At 64.2% G+C, this 14649-nt stretch overlaps 3 protein-coding genes across 5 annotated transcripts; 2 read left to right on the top strand and 1 right to left on the bottom strand.

Moving 5' to 3' along the window:
- SURF4 (surfeit 4) lies at positions 1-7184 on the top strand. Its single transcript, XM_082751067.1, has 5 exons — positions 1-2182; positions 2774-2850; positions 3398-3441; positions 3910-4096; positions 4851-7184. Exons 1-5 carry the CDS (start codon positions 2077-2079, stop codon positions 5115-5117), a joined length of 681 nt encoding a protein of 226 aa, XP_082607193.1. The 5' UTR covers positions 1-2076; the 3' UTR covers positions 5118-7184.
- SURF2 (surfeit 2) lies at positions 7040-11132 on the bottom strand. 2 transcript variants are annotated; one of them, XM_082751064.1, is made up of 6 exons: positions 10976-11132; positions 10738-10892; positions 10087-10190; positions 8227-8415; positions 7873-8121; positions 7040-7605 (listed from the first exon to the last, which is right to left on the bottom strand). In XM_082751064.1, exons 1-6 carry the CDS (start codon positions 11051-11053, stop codon positions 7574-7576), a joined length of 807 nt encoding a protein of 268 aa, XP_082607190.1. In that variant the 5' UTR covers positions 11054-11132; the 3' UTR covers positions 7040-7573. The 2 variants fall into 2 exon arrangements, with proteins under 2 accessions (XP_082607190.1, XP_082607191.1); XM_082751065.1 differs by having other exon boundaries at positions 7873-8039.
- Positions 11133-11137: 5 nt separating this feature from the next.
- Positions 11138-14496, top strand: SURF1 (SURF1 cytochrome c oxidase assembly factor; the record flags this gene model as incomplete). 2 transcript variants are annotated; one of them, XM_082751059.1, is made up of 8 exons in its annotated part: positions 11138-11363; positions 11960-12093; positions 12173-12255; positions 12735-12926; positions 13579-13651; positions 13736-13898; positions 14158-14239; positions 14312-14496. In XM_082751059.1, the coding sequence occupies 8 exons, from the start codon at positions 11138-11140 to the stop codon at positions 14379-14381; spliced, it is 1023 nt and encodes a 340-aa protein (XP_082607185.1). In that variant the 3' UTR covers positions 14382-14496. The 2 variants fall into 2 exon arrangements, with proteins under 2 accessions (XP_082607185.1, XP_082607186.1); XM_082751060.1 differs by lacking the exon at positions 11960-12093 and having other exon boundaries at positions 11216-11363.
- Between the last annotated feature and the right edge of the window lie 153 nt (positions 14497-14649).

Raw genomic sequence — 14649 nt, 5'->3', positions numbered from 1 at the left:
GGGCTGCCTGACGGTGAGGGCTCCGAACGAAGCCCAGGGGCGCGGGCTCCTTTGTCCTCATTGGGGAGCACGGGAGCGGCTTTCAGCTCCAGCTCGGAGGCAGCCCAGCACCCGCTGATGTCTGTCTGCCTGCTTTTTGGGGTCCTCCTCCACTGTGTCTCCGCGGACTACATGAGGGGGTGAGTCCACCGGTGACTTGCTGGGCCTTAGGAAAGCATCTGGGCCCCTGAAGCGGAAAGGGCAGGGTTGGTGGCGTCGGCTGTCCCTGTGCCCCACTGGCCTGACATCGGGGCGTGTGGATGCCGACTGTCCGTACGTCGTACGTGTGCTGCGGAGACTCCCGAGTTCACGGGGGTGTTCGAGGCCTCTCTTTCCAAACAAGGTTCTTCTCCTTCCTTTTCTCCTCTGCTCACTCAAGTTGGAAAGTCTTAGCAACAGCCGTCCTCACTTTGCGGGGGACAGCAGAACCGGTCCCGGCCTCCAAACAGATGGGGCTCGTCCGCGGCCGCACAGGGCATGGGCCCAGCCTCGGCTTCGCAGATGTGCCTGGTCGATGGCCCAGGCGTGTCTTGTCTCTCACCGTGACCTCTGTGGTCAAGGGCTGAGCAGGCGGGTGCAGAAGCGCCACCTGGGGCTCAGTCCAGCTCAGGAGGGGTGCGGAGAAGGGCCGGCTGGAAGCTCCTTCTCCTGCTCCCTCCCTCCCAGGTGAGCCTGTCTGCTGTGGCCCAGGGGGCGGGGGAGGGGAGGCTCCTCTGCTGACCCAGCCCAAGTGTGCCCGCTGAAGGCTCACGGGAGTGGCCAGAGGCTCCTGCCCCGCGGCCCGGAGCATCAGCTGTGTCTAGAACTGGAAAGCAGCTTTTCAAAATGCCAACAATTAAGAGAGGCTCTTGGAAACCAGATATACTTTCCCTGGTGCCAGTCAGTAAGTTTTCATCAGCTCTAAGGGGGACGGTGACGTTCATGTGACCGTTCCTCTGTGGGGTCAGACCCACAGATGCCCTTTGGACCTGCTGCCTGACACATCACTCCCGTGGGCGGGTCCTGGTCTTCCGCAAACGCCGCGGTCACCCTGGGTTGTAGGGTTTCTCTTTGCACTTCTTCTCGAGGTTGGAAAGAGAAAGTGGCAGTTGGGACCCGAGGGACACTGGTGCCCCGATTCAGCTCGCGCATTTGTTTCCTCACTGTGCCTTTGCTCGTGGCCCCCCCAGGGCAGGAGGAAGTCCTAAACCTCTTTTCTCTCTCCTTGATGTTTGCCACCGAGTTTCCGAACTTGAATTTCGCTGCTGTTGACACAGTCGTCCGTCCGTTTGTCAGCGTCTTTGTGGGACGCTCAGGGCCGTGGAGCTGTGAGTCGCACCAGCCCCCTGTGGGCGCTCCCAGTCGCTCTGCAGGTCCTGGCCACATGTAGACATGGGAGCTTACCACTGGGTCACCCTAGAGGCCCTCTAGGCCCGGGACCCTGGCTGTCACGTAAGCGGCCTGTCATCTCAAGAGTGCGCTCGGCTCCCGTCTACAGGGGCCTGAGTGTCGCTGGGGTGCGGGGGCCGCGCTCAGCTGCGTGTGACCAGCAGGCGGCGTGTGACCAGCAGGCAGCGGGGCCTGGGACGCCACTCCCCACCCTTCGGGGCAGGACGGCCCATAACAGAGAAGGGCTCTGTGCACGTGCCCGGGGGCGCAGGTGGGCAGATGCCCCGCACACAGCTTGTCACGAGGTATCCTAATTCACGGAGGCCCTTGCCTGAGAATGCAAACCGCGTGTCTGGTGGCTGTCCCTCGTTTTGTCGACCGTCACTGCTGCCTGGACATGGGTGCCGAGACAACAGGGCACCACAGGAGGGCGCGGTGGCCGTCACCCCGGGGGTCTGAGCCAGACAGGCCGATGGCCTGCCCAGACCCACAGGGCAGTGCTGAGAGAGGTGCTAAGGGGCCCTGCGCCTGGGGGGGGGTCCGGTGTCCGGCCCACAGCCGCCTTAGCGGGCTTTCTGTGGCCAACAGTTCCTGCGGGTCACGAAGCAGTACCTGCCGCACGTGGCGCGCCTCTGCCTGATCAGCACGTTCCTGGAGGACGGCGTCCGCATGTGGTTCCAGTGGGGCGAGCAGCGCGACTACATCGACACCACGTGGGGCTGTGGCTATGCGCTGGCCTCAGCCTTCGTGCTCCTCAACCTGCTGGGACAGCTGAGTGAGTGGCCCCCAGGCGCGGGCGGCAGTGCGGGGATGCACGCGCGTGTGCCCCGGGGCGGGTGGGGGACACACACTGAGGGTCTCCGCGGGCGGCTGACCCTCCCTGCCTGGCAGCGGGCCTCGGGGCGGGTGCTCTGGGCCGCTTGGAGATCTGGGCGATCTGGGTGGGCGGGAGAGGAGCGGAGGGGTTGGAGCCCAGGGGGAGGGCGAGGGAAGGACCAGGGGCAGGGGAGAGCCTTAGGCTGGAGAGCAGCTCCCGGGGGCCTCGGGTCTTCTGCTCCTGACCACTCTCTTCCGGTGGCAGCCCCTCCCCCGGTACCTTGCGGGGCAGGAGAGGGGCCTTTTCAGCCCGTCCTGGAGCTCTCCACAGCAGCTTCCGAGGGCCCGCCCACTCTGGAAAGGGGTCCATTCCGGAGCAAGGGACCACTTTCTGGAACGGTGTCTCTGCTAAGCGAGGTCCAGTTGACATGGGTGTGGTCCGTGCCTCGCACTGGTTTCCCGGAAGTTGCTTTTCCCTCGGGGTGGTTCGTGGGGCCGCCCTTCGCGGGGTCCGGCCGCAGCCGCTGAGCCTTGCCCTGGTCCTTTGCAGCCGGCTGCATCCTGGTGCTGAGCAGAAACCTCGTGCAGTACGCCTGCTTCGGGCTCTTTGGAATCATAGCGCTGCAGGTACGCAGGGGCGAGGCCCGGGCGCGCTCCTCCTCGCGGTGGCGGGAGCAGAGCTTCTGCACAAAGGTGGCTTGGGGGACTCAGAGTCCCTCCCCCCTGAGCTCACTGCCTGCTCTTCTCTGAGAAATCACTGGAATTTCCTTCAAGCAGGCTCGTTGCAGCGGGAGAGGCTGGTGCCCGGAGAAGCTGCCAGGCTCTGGGTACCCACCTTCGGGCCGCCTCCCTGAGTTTCCTTTGACGGGGGACAAACCATAGGGTTGGCTACAGCCAAGACATTGTCTCACCAATTTCCCTCATAAAGAGCGCCCGGCCGGCCGTGTGAGCTGTGCGACCTGTAGTGTGTGACCCTCAGCGCCCCAGCCCACCGTGGGCTCCAGGGGAGCAGGTGCTGGCTCGGCTGAGCCGGGGTGCTGAGCTCGGAGCTGTCCTGGGCCCTAGACCGTTGGTGTATCTTATGCTCATGCTTACACCCCGTCGATCGTGTAGAAAGCCGAGTGGGTTTAGAAATGCTGACTCCAGCTCCTGTCTGTCTCCTCTGTTCCTCCAGACGATTGCTTACAGCATCCTGTGGGACTTGAAGTTTCTGATGAGGTACGTGTGCGCCCCATGGCGAGCTTCTTTTCATGGCTCTCGACTCCGGAACCAGCAGTCAGAGGGGATGTCTTTGGGTCCAAGTATGCTTAGAGTCTGTTGGGGTGTTGGCAGGGGTGCCCCTCCCCGCCCCCGAGCCCAGGCCCGGATGAAGCCATCTCGCCTGAGCCTGTGTTCATGTGGGAGGGAAGGAGACCCCGAGTGAGCTCTTGCTCACAGGCCGGTCACCCCTAGAGCCAGGGCTAGGACGGGGCCCGAGTGTGAACAGGTTCCTATCCCTGTTGGGCAGAACAGACGCGTCTGTCTTGAGCTGTGGGGGGCCTTTGCGGGCAGAAGCGGTCACCCAGCTGGTCCGACTTGGTTTGGAGAGAGGGACCCGAGGGCCTTTCCCGTGCTCCCGCCAAGGTGCGACGGGCACGTGTCGGGCCCGGCGAGCCGTAGTGACCCGCCTGGCGTGTCTGTTCGCAGGAATCTGGCCCTGGGAGGGGGCCTGCTGCTGCTGCTGGCGGAGTCGCGCTCCGAGGGGAAGAGCATGTTCGCGGGCGTCCCCAGCATGCGCGAGAGCTCGCCCAGGCAGTACATGCAGCTCGGGGGCCGGGTCCTGCTGGTGCTCATGTTCCTGACCCTGCTGCACTTCGACGCCGGCTTCTTCTCCGTAAGTGTCCCACTTGCTCGAATGGGCAGGTCTCCTGGGCTTCGGGAGGGCGCGCTGCTCGCCACCCCCTCCTCCGGTTGTCGGGGGCCGTCAGAACCATGTTGGCTCCGAGGAAGCCAGCCTCTGATCCTGTTAAAAGGAGTGAAAACCCGGCACGCTCTCGTGGGCTCAGAGCGGACAAATGAAGTCCAGTCTCCCGGACCCCGCCGGAGGGCCCGGCGTGGGTGTGCCGGCCCCCGGGCTGCCCACCCAGGCTCCTCACAGACTCTCACTGCCTCCCTCGCCCGTTGCGTGCTGTGTGCAAGCAGGGGTCGGCCTCAGAGCAGAAGGGCCTGTCTTGTCCCCAGGAGCGTACAGTGCACATCTGGAGGGCCCGCTGGGTGCCTTGGCCGGGAGGGTCCCCGGGAGGGGCTCCTGGTGCCATGGCTGGGGGAGCCCGATTCTAAGGTGCTCTGGGGCAGAACTACCCCGATAGCTTGAGGGGCCCACAGGCTTGGAGCTGGGTGTGTCGTAAGATCACAGCCTGTTGGCTGGAGGCTGACCTTGACCTCGCCCCCAGGGCTTGCCCCTCGGAGCACTGCTCTCTCTGTGCCGCCGCCCCCCGCGGGGGTGGGGGGTGAGCGCACGCCCCCTGTGACATCACCCTGACACCTGACCGCAGTGACCAGGGCACTTGCAACTTGCCCGATTATAAAACAGAGTATGTCTCTTCCTCACCTTTTTGGGGGGATTTCTTACCTTCCAACCTCTGCAGATTCTCCAGAACATCGTGGGCACAGCTCTGATGATTTTAGTGGCCATCGGTTTTAAAACCAAGCTGGCTGCTTTGACTCTTGTCGTCTGGCTGTTTGCCATCAACGTGTACTTCAACGCCTTCTGGACCATTCCTGTCTATAAGCCCATGCACGACTTCCTGAAGTACGACTTCTTCCAGACCATGTCGGTGATTGGAGGCTTGCTCCTGGTGGTGGCCCTGGGCCCTGGGGGCGTCTCCATGGACGAGAAGAAGAAGGAGTGGTAACAGACCCCCTCCCTGCCTGGCTGAGACCCGCGGCCACCGAGGACTGGTTCGGGGCGGATTGACAAAGCTGCCGGCGTGCACGTGTCCTCTCTCTCCCCTCCCTTGGTAAAGGCACAGATGTTTTGAGAGTTTCTTTGCAGACACCTGAAAATTGATGGCTAAATTTGCTCTGGACCCCTAACCTAGTAGCCGACTGTTGGAGCCGGCCGGCTGGCAGGCAGTATTCCCTGCCCCTCCCCCTGCCAAGGCAAGGTCTGGGCTTCTCGGAGCGAGTGGCGGGCTCGGCCACGGCCACGGCGCTTCGGGGCTGCGGGCGGGGGCTTCCAGCTGTACTGTGAGCAGATACATTTGTGTATCATTCAGAGCGGTCTCCCTCTTATTATGCTTTCAGTTTACGTGTTTAACTAAAACGAAAGGATTCGGGGTGGCCCAGCCCAACATCAGACCCACCAAGTCCCAGTTTTAAACTGCACCCATGGCTCCGAGTGGTCCCTGCCCCACACTGTAACACTCGTGGGGCCGGTGACGGCCTTGAGACCCAGACCCAAAGAATGAGGCTGCCTGGGGGGGCGGGTGTGGCCACTGTTCACGGCGGAGGTCCCTCGTCAGAAAACCACCTCAGACTGGGGCTGATGTTTGAAAGGGCAACCTGCCCCCCCACCCCAGAAGCTTTAGTGGCTCGAGGTGGGGACAGAGGCGCTCCACGTCCTCGGATGCCCCTGGAGCCTGCAGGGACCCATGCTCTGACCCTGGCCTGGCCACACACCTGCAGGTTGGCTCCCGTGTGAGGGGTGTGGGCCCGGTGGCAGCCGTGGGGGCCGGGCGGCGACACAGCGGGCTCTCAGACCAGTTACCTCACCCCAACCTCTGCACAGAGCCTCCGCTGAGGCCGCGGGCCCAGCTCCAACGCGGCTGGGCGTCCGCGCGGTTCTCCCCCAGCTAGAGGGGGTCTTCCCAGGCTGTGCAGCCGCGGCCTACCCCCTCCCTAGGCTGTCGCTTACTCAGATCGTCTATCTGCTATGCTGAATGCAGCCCAAATTACTTTTTAAGATTTGTGATGCCTTACCGATTGGATCTTAATCCTGTATTTAAAGTTTTCTAACATTGCCTTACACTGCGTTTCTCTTCTTGGGGGGTACGAGCGCCTGTAGCTCTTCTCCACCTGCTGGGCCGGAGCGACACCGCGGGGGGCGAGTGGGACACCTCGGTGCCTCCCCCGACTTTCCTGGGGGCAGGCTGACCAAACTCGCCCATGTACCGGCCTGAGGGTCACCCCTGGGGCTGCTGGGGGCCAATCCTAGACTGGGAGCCCCATCTACCAGCCACACAGGAGCCAGGGTGAGCCGGGGAACCTGCCCTGCTTTCAGCTCCCAGAGGCTCGCCTGGCTCTGTAGCCCCAGAGGCCGCGGTGGCACACCCCGTCAGGGGCCCACCTGAGCCCGTGCCCCAGCCCCTGTGGAGGCCCATCCCCACACGTTCCGAACCACATCCCACCTGCACACCCCTCTGGCCTTTTGAAGATGAAGCAATGGCTTACGGACAGAGGCTTTTCTACTTCCCGGCTCTCGGATGCTCCCCACAGGAAGGGGGGCTCCGACTCCGGGTCTCCACCTGGGCGGGGCCGCCACTGGGTCCACCCCCTTCCCCATCAGCACGGCACAACAGTCCTCTCAAATGATGCTCAGCCAAGGCTGTTCCTCCTCAACACCCTTTTTGACAGGGTCCAGGTCCCTCTTGGCCCCGTGCTCACAAGGCCTTTAGTGGTTTGTAGAGACAGGTTGACCCCCGGAGGCTGGGGTGTACGGTCAGAGGTCACCCTCTGTCCTGGAGGCTCTGGGCTCACCAGGCCTTGAGCAGACCGCTGCTTAGGACAGTGTGGACGCCTTTGCAGGGAGGAAAAAAAATACCATCTACCAATTGGCTTTGACAAAACAATTTCTGAAAAATTTTTTGCTTTATGTGAGAAATAGGTATAGATCTCATTTTATGCTGTATTTTATATCTTAGTTGTGTTTGAAAACGTTTTGATTTTTGGAAACATCAAAATAAATAATGGCATTTGTTGTATGCAGTGTGATCCTCTGGTGGTGTCCCGCCGGCGCGGGGCCTGGCCAGGCCTCTCCCTGGACGCCGACTGAGCGCGACAGACCCTCTAGGCTTCGCTGAGGAGCACTGAGAAGCCACGTCTGGGCCGAGCTCTTCCCTCGGGGTCCCTGCTGCTCCCTGGGGGTGGGGAGCGTGCACCTAACGCCCGGGGGACTGACCCCAGCCCCCGTGGAGGGAGAAGGCCCTGGGGCACCTCGGGGGCTGAGAGGACACACCGCGGGCGGTTGGAAGCAGAGCGCGGGGCCGGTGGCTGAGGAGTTCTCGTCGGTGCTCGACACGCGCGGTCTGCGGCCGTTTAGGAACCGGACTGTTTAAAAGAGCTGAAGCTCTTAGCTTTACGATGATGACTCCTAAACTTCTTCTTCGATGAGCTCAACTGCTTCTGGAACATGAACAGAGGGTTCCAGCTCGTGAGCCTGCCCCCAGCAGCCCCAGGGCCCCAGCCTCACGGCAGGCCTGCAACTTCTCGAGCCCCCCGGCCCGGGCTCCCCGCAGCACTCGGCAGCCCTCAGAGCCTCAAACCAGGAGGCGGCCCCCGTGCTCGGCAGGCCAGAGCCGGCCGAGCTCCTGTTTACTTTCATTTGCAAAAACAAGGTTCTTGTTAACGTTTAAGGAAACAGAAAACTAGCCCAGGTAAGCGGCCACTCACCTTCCTCCGCTTGCGGACCAGCGCCTGGGCCAGTGGCGGCTCTTCTCCGTCCCCGGGGCCCATCCCTGAGGCGCCCCTCGGCTCCTCGCCCTCCTCTTCGGTCAGAAAGTCCTCCGTGCTGTCCCCAGGCTCCGTCCCTGCCAGGTCCTTTCTGGTGAACAGCTCGGCTGGAAGGAATGGGGAGGGGCTGTTTCAGGTGAGGTTCGCCGCGCAGGGCTGAGGCGGGAGCGGCCAGCCAGGGCCCAGGACCTGAGGATGTGGTGGGACGGACAGGCGGAGGGCGGCTGGAGCTCAGAACAGGCCAGCCAGCCAGGACCCACGCCTCCGGGGAGGGGCGGGGGCGGCCCCGCTTACGTGGGTACAGGTCTGTCATGCTGTCGTCACTGTCCCCCGCGGCTGCGCTGTCGTCGCTCGACACCGGTTTCCAGAAGGCCTCTCTCGGACGACGTGGCCCGGCGCCGTCTGTCTGGTCTTCTCTCCTCCTCCTCTTGTGCAAGAGGCAGGCGGGCACGAACTCCACACCCTGCTTCTGACACTTTTCATCTGGGGGACAGGCCAGCACGCTGCCTAGTTCTGGGTTTGCCGCGGTCCCCCAGTGCGGAGCCAAGCTCCACCAGAGCCCCGTACCCCACAGTTTCTACCAGGAGAGGAAGGAGGCCAGCAGGGGTGCAGGTTGTGGAGTGAGAAGAGGCAGGGGCGTGCTGGGCCTCGAGCACTGAACCCCCAGCCCCAGCCTAGCTCCCGGAAGCCTCTGGTATGCCAGCTGGGGCCCCACACTGCTTGGTGGGGCTCAGTGGGACCTGGGCCGATGGCCCAGAGCAGTGGATAGAAACAGAGCCCCAATGAGGAGCAGGGTGGCCTCGACAGGCCTGACTTGTGAAACATGCCCCGTGCGGGCCTGGCTCTCCTGTCCAGTGTGGCCCCCTCAGGGACCACACCCTTGCCCACCTCCAAGGTCCTATACTCTGTCTCATCTCTGCCACCCACTCTGCGGTCTCAGCCGGCCTCCCGGCCTCTGCGCCCACTGTCTCCCATCTGCATCCCCAGCCAGGTTTCCCGGCTGCCAGGCTCTGGCTCCTTCGGGCCACTGGTCCTGGGAGCCACACACTCCAGTGTCGGGATGACTGTTCTGCTCCTGGGGTGACCCAGCCCTCCCTTTCCCGCCTACACCAAGCAGCCCTCAGGCTCTGCCTGGGCGCAGGATCCCTGCCTCTCAACCCTCCACAGTGTCCTTCAATACTGGCCTTAGGTGAAGACGGTCTCATGTTTGGGGAAACAAAGCCTTCAGACCGCTCTTCTTCATCCTGCCGGTGTCCAGGCCCAAACCCAGCAGACTCTGCCCATCTGGTCCCCCCACCTTCCCTTCAGGAACATTCGAGAAGTCCACCCCTCTCGAAACCTCTGCCCCCAACACCGCCCCACCTGGCTGCTTCTCTCCTTCGGGGGCTCCTTCCACGCTCAGGCCCGGCCCTGTCCCCTCCTCCACGGCTTCAGGAACGCAAAGGCCACCTCTGTGTCAGTGGCGTGCCATCATCCGCGGGCTGCCCCGTTGCCAGTAGTCACCCTCCATGCCACGCGCCAACAGCAACGTTTCATTTTCCCACGAAGCCACTCTCCTACACCACCCCAGGTCTCGAGCCAGGAATCTGGGGGTCACAGCTGATTTCTCCCTTCCCTCAACCACGGATCCTGCCCTGGGTACATCTTTCCTGCCAACACCTGTCACCCCAGCCACGGTCACCTCACCTGACTGCGTGGCACTGAGCGGCCCCTCTTCTACCCCACCCCACCCCCCTTGGAGCCACAGTGACTCTGACACACAAAGGGTCTTTCAATGCCTCCCCACTTCACGTGGTCCTGACCTCCAAGGCCCTGTGTTCTTGTCCTCAGCTACCCTGCTGACCCCACCTGCAGGTGGCACAGTGGCCTCCTCTAGGAGCTCCTGCAGCCGAGCGGTGCTCTGCCTTTGCCCTTGCCTGAGTCTTTGCTTCGACTCCCCACGTCCCTGAAGTCTGCACCCAGGAACTCAGCCTCCCCAGGGGCCTCGTGGTGGCACACGTCCTTCACAGCACTTGCTCGCCTGTAGTGACCTCGGAGCCCGCTGCACCACCAGCTGCTGCCACAGGGTGACTGAGACCCTTCTGCCTTCAGGGGGCACGCATCCCCCAAACACCTGTGGAGTGAGGCAGGCCGAGTCCGCCCGCGGCTACTCACATTCTCGCAGAGCTCTCTGGTACCGGCGTCCCCGGGTGTGCCTCAGTACGTGCTCTGGGCACTTGTTGATGTGCCGCAGGGTGAGCCTGCAGAACAGCTGGTGCCTGGGGACAGGGAAAGCTCGGTCGGCGGGGACGTCCACGACATCCCCAGAGCCTGAGAGCAGAGGCCTGCGAGGTGGCCCCGGCAGCAAGACTCTTAAACTCCCCAAACGATTCCACTCTGCAGCCGGGGTGCAGAGCGCTGACCCAGCGCAGCCGCGACCCCCCCACCTTCCCCCGGAACGCAGGCCTGGCCAGTCTGGGCCGCCGTCGGGGACCAGCGAGGGCACGTGGGCGACCAGGCCGGCAAGGCGCGGGACGAACGGGAGCAGCCGCCCTCGCCCTCTTGCCCTCGCCCACTGCCGGCCCCGCGTGTCCGGCTCCACCGCGTTCTCCTTCCGTGTGCGAGGCTGGCCCCGTCCAGAACCTCGGGTGACGACGCGCAAGCCCTGCAGCTCCGCTCGGCAGCGGACGAGCCCGGGTGACCAACCTCGGCCTTGCGGACGCCGAACAGCCCCGGGAGGAGCCTACCCCACCCGGAGCGGGGCGCCGCCGGCGGGGCCGGGGCGGGGCTCGCCACCCACCGCCCGCCCCGGCCCCGCGCACGTACGGGTTCTTGGTGCTGGGCACGATGTGCGGCTCGAGCTCCGCGTAGTCGAAGGCCGGGGCGGCGCGGACCAGCCGCCGGTACTTCTTGCCGCGGGTGTAGAGCTGGAGCGCGGGCAGGCGGCAGGGCAGCTCGTGGCCGGTGAGCGCGCACTTCACCTGCGGGCCGGAGGGCGGGCGCGGCGGTCAGGGGGGCCCAGGGCTCGCGGCGGGGCCCGCGCCCGCCCCCCGGCCCCGCGGACCTTGTGGGCGCCGGGCTGCAGCCGCAGGCTCGGGTGCTCGCGCAGGAAGGCGCGCACGTCGGCCGAGAGCTCCGCCATGGCCCGGCGGCGCCCGGAGCCGGAAGCCGGCTGCGCTCGCGCCGCGTGCGCCGGGGGCGGGGCTCGGCGGCGACCCGGAAGCACATGCCTCGGGGCCGGAAGTGCCGGCGGGCCATGGCGGCGGCCGCGCGGTGGCTGGGGCTGCGGGCGGCGGCGCCGGCGCCGGGGGCGGGGCGCGCGGCGCGCGGCTGTGTCGGGTGGGCTCGGGGGCCCGCGCCCCGGCTGGCGCGAGCTCGGCCGCTGCCCCCGTCTCCGCAGGCTTCGCCCGGCGCGGTCCGGAGGAGCGTCCTTGCGGTGCCCCCGCGCCCAGGTGAGGACTCGCTCGCGTGAGCCCCGGGCGCCCGGGAAGAGCGGCTCCCGCGCCCGCCCCGCGCTCTGCCCCGAAGGGCGCGATTCCCAGCGCCGGGCCCGGCCGAGAGGGGTCTGGGACCCGCAACCTGCGGAGGGCGCGCGCACCTGCCGCGGCGTGGGACGCTGTGCGGGGAGAAGCGGGCTCGGGGCCTGCCTCTGCCGCCGCGGTGTTCTCGCCTGCATCTCCGAGCGTGGAGAGCGGGCCGCGGGGAGTGCTCCTGCAGCCGCGCTCCGAGCGGGTCCGCGGGCTGCGCGGGTGCGTCCTCGTGGAGCTCACCGCAGCTCGTGAGGAAGGCAGAGCCGTTTTCGGGGGTGGCGGCTGGTGGCACGGCCGGGACTGAGCCCTGGGTCCTGTATTCAGTCGGCAAACATCCACGGAGTGTACCGGCTGCCCAGCCCCGGGTTAGCAGCTGGGCTGGACAGAGGGTGCCGCAGGCTGGCTGCGGGCCGCCGCCTGTGGTCTGGCCACTCCCCAGCAGTAAAGGCGGCGTCTGCTCCCGTTCTGTTCTGTTCGTGGAGGGCTCTGACCCCGTGCCCGTGTCCTGAACCTCCTAGGGTTGGCCTGGGGGCCACGCAGGCGGGGCAGCTCTGCAGCCCAGGCACCTGCCACGAAAGCGCCAGAGGACTCCTTCCTCCATTGGTTTCTGCTTCTCATTCCTGTGACTGCCTTTGGCCTGGGGACGTGGCAGGTAAAGACTGGCTTCTAGCTCTCCTGGCGCGGGGCGCATGACCTTGTCGCCATCTGCTACGTTCGTGCCGCTCCCACAGGTGCAGCGGCGAAGGTGGAAGCTGAAGCTGATCGCAGAGCTGGAGTCCAGAGTTGCTGCTGAGCCCATCCCGCTGCCAGCAGAGTGAGTGTGTGGCTGTGCCTGGGGCTTGAGGTCAGCAGTGGGGCCTGGCTTCTGCTTGTAATCCTGACCCTTAGAACGGGGTGGGACAGTTGTCCTACGGGGCTTCCTGACCACTGTTGGGAAGCTGCCTGAGATACTTAATACTTGGAAAAATATTTTTGATCCTGAGTTTTACCTTTTTTCCCCGACATGTTGTACCTGAGCATCCCCCAGTGCTGACGGCCCCTATAGCAGGATTCTAACCTGGTGGGTGAGGGCAGAGTGTGCCCTCATGTTGTGTCCTGACTTGAGGGCATTATCTTGAAAGAATGCCCCAATGACTCTACTGCCTCTGCCTCCTCATTTTGAGGCACTGTCTTGGAGGGACAGATATGGTCGACGGAGCTTTCCTTTTGGGGGAGCAAACGTGTGTGCTGTTTGTGATGTGCAGGGTACAACCTGGCTTGGCCTCACCCTCACTTCTCCCCACTCCCATGTAGCCCAATGGAACTGAAAAATCTGGAGTACAGGCCAGTGAAGGTCAGAGGGCACTTTGACCACTCCAAGGAGCTGTACATGATGCCTCGGACCATGGTGGACCCGGCCCGAGAGGCCCGGGAGGCCGGCCGTCTCTCTTCCTCACCCGAGAGCGGTGCCTATGTGATCACCCCCTTCCACTGCACTGACCTGGGGTGAGTGGGACATGCAGGGACGCACTGGCCTTGGGGAAACCCAAGATACCCAGGAAGGTTCAATGCCTTGAGAGCTTGGAATGTGTGCTTCCCACATTGTCAAGCTGCATGGAGTCGGAGTCGTTGCTGTCTGGGGAGGCCAAGGACATCAGCCACTCCAGAGAAACGGTCTCGCGAGACAACTCGAAAGGAAACGGCCAGCTCTGCCTGGAGGGGGTGGCATCAGGGAGGGATTCCCAGGGGACTCCTCGGGCTTGCCCTGGAGTTGGGGGGGCAACCTGTCCAGCAAGGGGGCATTGCAAGACCAACTAGAGCAGCCTCCCAGCTCTAGGTCTGGGAGCGTCTCTCCACCACCCCGAGTGGGTATTGGAGGCAGGTATACGAGGCAGCTGCTGCTGTTCACGGGTGGGGGGATCAAGCCGTGGCCGCTGCGCTGGGTGAGGCACAGAGGGAAGCGGGGTCGGGGGCTGCGGACCCTGGAGATCAGTCTTTAGGGAGCGGATGGTCCAGTCATCAAGACCGGGCCGGGGAAAGGGGGGCCTCTCCCATTTTAAACTTCCCAGGCACCATCCTTGTGCTCGCAAGGACGGCCAGGGACGATCTTTCCTCCAGAGCCCTTCCCCCCTGAAAGAGCACCCTTCTGTCACTGCAGAATCACCATCCTGGTAAACAGAGGGTTTGTCCCCAAGAAGAAGGTGCATCCCGATACACGGCAGAAAGGCCAGGTAAAGGGTGTGCCCCGTCCCTTGTGCGCAGACTCCCTAGAAACCACAGGCCCTGAAGCGCCACCTCCTTTTTTTCCTCCCTAGATCCAGGGAGAAGTAGACCTCGTTGGGATGGTGAGGCTGACAGAGACCAGGAAGCCCTTTGTCCCAGAGAACAATCCGGAAAGGAACCACTGGCATTACCGGGACCTGGAGGCCATGGCCAGGCTCACAGGCGCAGACCCCATCTTCATCGACGCGGACTTCCGTACGTTGTGACCGGCCCACCCAGAGGGGCACGTAGTGTTTGTGATTACCTGGTTCTACCTTCGTCTCTGCCCGACACGTGCCTCCCTCCTACTGGGTACACCTTAGCGGGGGCGGGAGAGTGGGAGGTCTGGCAGGGACCAGGGAAAGCAGCCGGGGCTGGTCACGGGCTTGCACAGCTCTCGGCAGCTGGCTGGGGTGCTGTGGGGACCCACGGCTGGTGGCAGTGATCACGGATGCTGTGCCCACGGACTCTGCAGGGAGCACAGTCCCCGGGGGACCCGTTGGAGGGCAGACCCGAGTCACTCTGAGGAACGAGCACCTGCAGTACATCGTCACCTGGTAAGTCCTGGTCTCCCGCTGGGCCTCTGCCTCCCCCCTGCCCACGCTGACGGTCTCTGTCCTCCACCCGAGGTACGGACTCAGTGCCGCGACGGCCTACCTGTGGTTTAACAAGTTCCTACGCCGGACTCCTGGCGCGTGAGCTCGGTGCGAGGGTGCCCCGGCTGCAGGCGTCAGCAGTCCCTGATTTCCGAGCTTTGTTGTTATCCGGGGTCAGGTACTCTTGGGGGAAATAAACTTCTATGCGGTACACCTGTCGCCGTCTGCCTGCGTCCCTACCTGTGCTCGGCCAGCGCTGAAGGGCCAAGTGCCACTGAGAGGTTGTGGCGACTCGCTCGCAACTGTCCCCCAGGTCTCCCACCCCAAACGGACAGGGAGACGATCAACTGTATCCACCTCAAACGCCGACT

Source organism: Mustela nivalis (genome assembly GCF_964662115.1).
Source record: "Mustela nivalis genome assembly, contig: HAP1_SCAFFOLD_2267, whole genome shotgun sequence".
NCBI lineage: Eukaryota > Metazoa > Chordata > Mammalia > Carnivora > Mustelidae > Mustela > Mustela nivalis.
Note: the sequence above shows the minus strand (reverse complement) of the source record. Positions and strands in the feature narration are given on the sequence as shown.